This window comes from Theropithecus gelada, unplaced genomic scaffold (genome assembly GCF_003255815.1).
Source record: "Theropithecus gelada isolate Dixy unplaced genomic scaffold, Tgel_1.0 HiC_scaffold_5248, whole genome shotgun sequence".
NCBI classification, from domain to species: domain Eukaryota; kingdom Metazoa; phylum Chordata; class Mammalia; order Primates; family Cercopithecidae; genus Theropithecus; species Theropithecus gelada.
In genome coordinates this window covers 1-3,227 of record NW_020261863.1, presented here as the reverse complement: position 1 = coordinate 3,227, position 3,227 = coordinate 1, and the positions used below count along the sequence as shown (strand labels likewise).

At 49.4% G+C, this 3,227-nt stretch overlaps 1 protein-coding gene across 1 annotated transcript; it reads left to right on the top strand.

Moving 5' to 3' along the window:
• Positions 1–201: 201 nt before the first annotated feature.
• LOC112617855 (POU domain, class 5, transcription factor 1) lies at positions 202–1,568 on the top strand. Its single transcript, XM_025374516.1, has 3 exons — positions 202–414; positions 696–854; positions 1,038–1,568. The coding sequence occupies exons 1-3, from the start codon at positions 346–348 to the stop codon at positions 1,302–1,304; spliced, it is 495 nt and encodes a 164-aa protein (XP_025230301.1). The 5' UTR covers positions 202–345; the 3' UTR covers positions 1,305–1,568.
• The last annotated feature ends 1,659 nt before the right edge of the window (positions 1,569–3,227 follow it).

Here is a 3,227-nt window from a genome sequence, read left to right as displayed (position 1 = left end):
ATAAATGCAGCAATAGCCTTTGGGTTCCACCCAGGTTAACCTGGAGGTGGGAGTTTTTGCATAGTGAGTGAAGGCCAACAATTGGGCCTGTCTTTTGTCTCTCTTTTCTTCCCTTTGATCTCTATGTGCCTTTTCCACTCTGTCTTGGTAACTAAAGACACCAAAAGTTATGTTTAGCAGTTAATTTATTGGGACTTGGGNGAGGTGGGAGGCTTGGATCTCAGGGTCACAAGGGCCCTGCATGCTCCCTCACTTTGCTTCTCCTTTGACTGGCCTCCCCCAGGGAAGGTGTTCAGCCAAACGACCATCTGCCGCTTTGAGGCTCTGCAGCTTAGCTTCAAGAACATGTGTAAGCTGCGGCCCTTGCTGCAGAAGTGGGTGGAGGAAGCTGACAACAATGAAAATCTTCAGGAGGTGAGGGTGGGAGGGGGATACATGGGGACCTTCCCTTTCTTGGCCTAATTTCCATTGCTTCCATCCCTAGCTTGTAGCTCTCCGTCTTTGGTGCAGTGGTTCTCAGTGGGATGGAGTAAAATTCCTCAGTTCTGCTGGGATAAGGTCCAGAGCCAACCCTTCCAGGATCCTGCCTTTTCACACCACCTGGCTTTGCTGACACATCTAGTCCCAGACCCCCATGATGCTGTTACTCAGCAAGTCCAAAGCTTGCGCTTGTCACCCCCTTCCCACCTGCACAGATATGCAAAGCAGAAACCCTGGTGCAGGCCCGAAAGAGAAAGCGAACCAGTATCGAGAACCGAGTGAGAGGCAGCCTGGAGAATCTGTTCCTGCAGTGCCCGAAACCCACACTGCAGCAGATCAGCCACATCGCCCAGCAGCTTGGGCTCGAGAAGGATGTGAGTGCCATGTCTCTCTGCGGGCTCCATCTCTCTCCCCTGTCACCACCTCGCTCTCCCGAGCTCTGGCTCCTCCTCCAACTGCTCTAGGAGCTGTTGGCTTTGGACAGAATGTCCAAGCAGAGTCAGGCCCGTCTCAGCTCATTGTCTAATGTCACTCTCCTTTCTGTCATCCACCTGCAGGTGGTCCGAGTGTGGTTCTGTAACCGGCGCCAGAAGGGCAAGCGATCAAGCAGTGACTATGCACAACGAGAGGATTTTGAGGCTGCTGGGTCTCCTTTCTCAGGGGGACCAGTGTCCTTTCCTCTGGCCCCAGGGCCCCATTTTGGTACCCCAGGCTATGGGAGCCCTCACTTCACTGCACTGTACTCCTCGGTCCCTTTCCCTGAGGGGGAAGCCTTTCCCCCTGTCTCCGTCACCACTCTGGGCTCTCCCATGCATTCAAACTGAGGTGCCTGCCCTTCTAGGAATGAGGGACAGGGGGAGGGGAGGAGCTAGGGAAAGAGAACCTAGAGTTTGTGCCAGGGCTTTTGGGATTAAGTTCTTCATTCACTAAGGAAGGAATTGGGAACACAAAGGGTGGGGGCAGGGGAGTTTGGGGCAACTGGTTGGAGGGAAGGTGAAGTTCAATGATGCTCTTGATTTTAATCCCACATCATGTATCACTTTTTTCTTAAATAAAGAAGCCTGGGACACAGTAGATAGACACACTTATCTTGGTTTGTCCTTCAGTTACGGAGGTGGGGATGGGAATATCCAATGCTCATTCATACCCAAGTGAACCTGAAATCAAGGTGCCATTGAAACTCCTTAAGGTCACGCAATGTCAGAGGGAGAGGTGGGATTGCAGCCAAGTTTATTTGTACAGGGCCCTCTTATAGGCTAGTTCCCAAAAGCCTGTGACACAAGAGCTTTTGCCCATAGAATCAGTCACCATGTGGCTGTCACCTGTTCAGAGCTGGCTTTTTGCTTTCCCCACCTTACTCAGGAATTCTTAAATGGCTTTATACTTAGAAACCGTCTTATTTCTGTTGTACCTAAATCACCCCAACCAGAAACTTCTATTAATACTTTGTGCTTTCTTGATAACTTTGGTTTCCACTTAAGGTTTTTGCATACTCCGCCCATAAGTAACTCATTAGATACTAAAGTTTTATTCCTGGCTCTGCCACTAGTTCATTAGGGGTCTTTGCCCCAGAGTCATTTCCTCCATGTAAAAAAACTTGGGCTCATTAAATTTAGGTAGGAAAGGGTGGATGTGGCAGGTTGTAATAGAACAGGTCAAGATAAGGCTTTATTTCTACTGAAATGATGCTTTGACAATAGCTTGGCTTGGTGTAAGGCTCACAAAAGAAAATCACATGTACCATGTGTGGGTTAAGCAGTTTGATTCACACTGGACCAGGCCAGCCCAGTTGCCCTCTGCTGTGTCCACCTGTGGAGCGGAGCTGTGTCGCAGCCATCACACCAGTAAACTGCTATAGCTGGTTTACCAGGCTTTCTCTTCCCCTGATGATACGGGTGAAGCCTGTAAATAAATCTGCTATCTTTTGTGAACTTAACCAAATCCCGGTTACCTTATTTAAGTGGAAATAGATGTTTTCCCTTAAACTAGAAACCTTAATTACCTGTATTCCTACCTCCAGCTCAACCCATATATTTGCACCTTTCCAGTAAGCAGATTGTATTTCCATCTCTCCTCCCCTTTCCCCAAGATTCTGAATTAGTTCTCCAGACCTTGCCAAGTACATTCTCCCTGGAAAGCAAGGAATATATCACAGACCCACAAGCGTAAATACCCAGGAGTGAAAGAAGCTGCTTGTCCTTGACTTAGAAATAAAAGCAAAGCTCTGAAAAGCCAGGTCACTACGATTTGGTCGGAAGCAGGACTAGCCACAGAGTAGGGAAGTTTTGGGGACAGGCCCTAGGTTTTCCCAGAATGCCTTGGGTGATGCCACCAAGAACCTTAAGAACTCCCTCTTACATTTTCCATCAGTTGCAGGCATGGCTTTTGCAACTGATAGGTGCTCTGACTACAGATATTCTGGTGTCCATGGCAACATGGCCTTATAGCTTGTAATAGTGGGAACTTCCAGCTCACTGGCAATTTCCTGGAGGTGGCAATATCTTTGGCAGGAAACCATCTCTTCTGTCAGCTTGGCCACCAGGGTCTGCTCCAGGCCCTGAATGAGTCCACATCAATCCGCCCTTCTTCCCTGTAGTCATTCCCTCCTGGGGAGGGAAGGGAAGGGGGGCATTTAGCAGACCCATTTGCTCGCTGCTGTGTCTACTCATGGGCAGGTGTGTCCGATGGTGCCTTGGTGGTGGACCTTAGGTCTGGATGCCAGCCCGGCACCCTGGGCATCGGAAGTC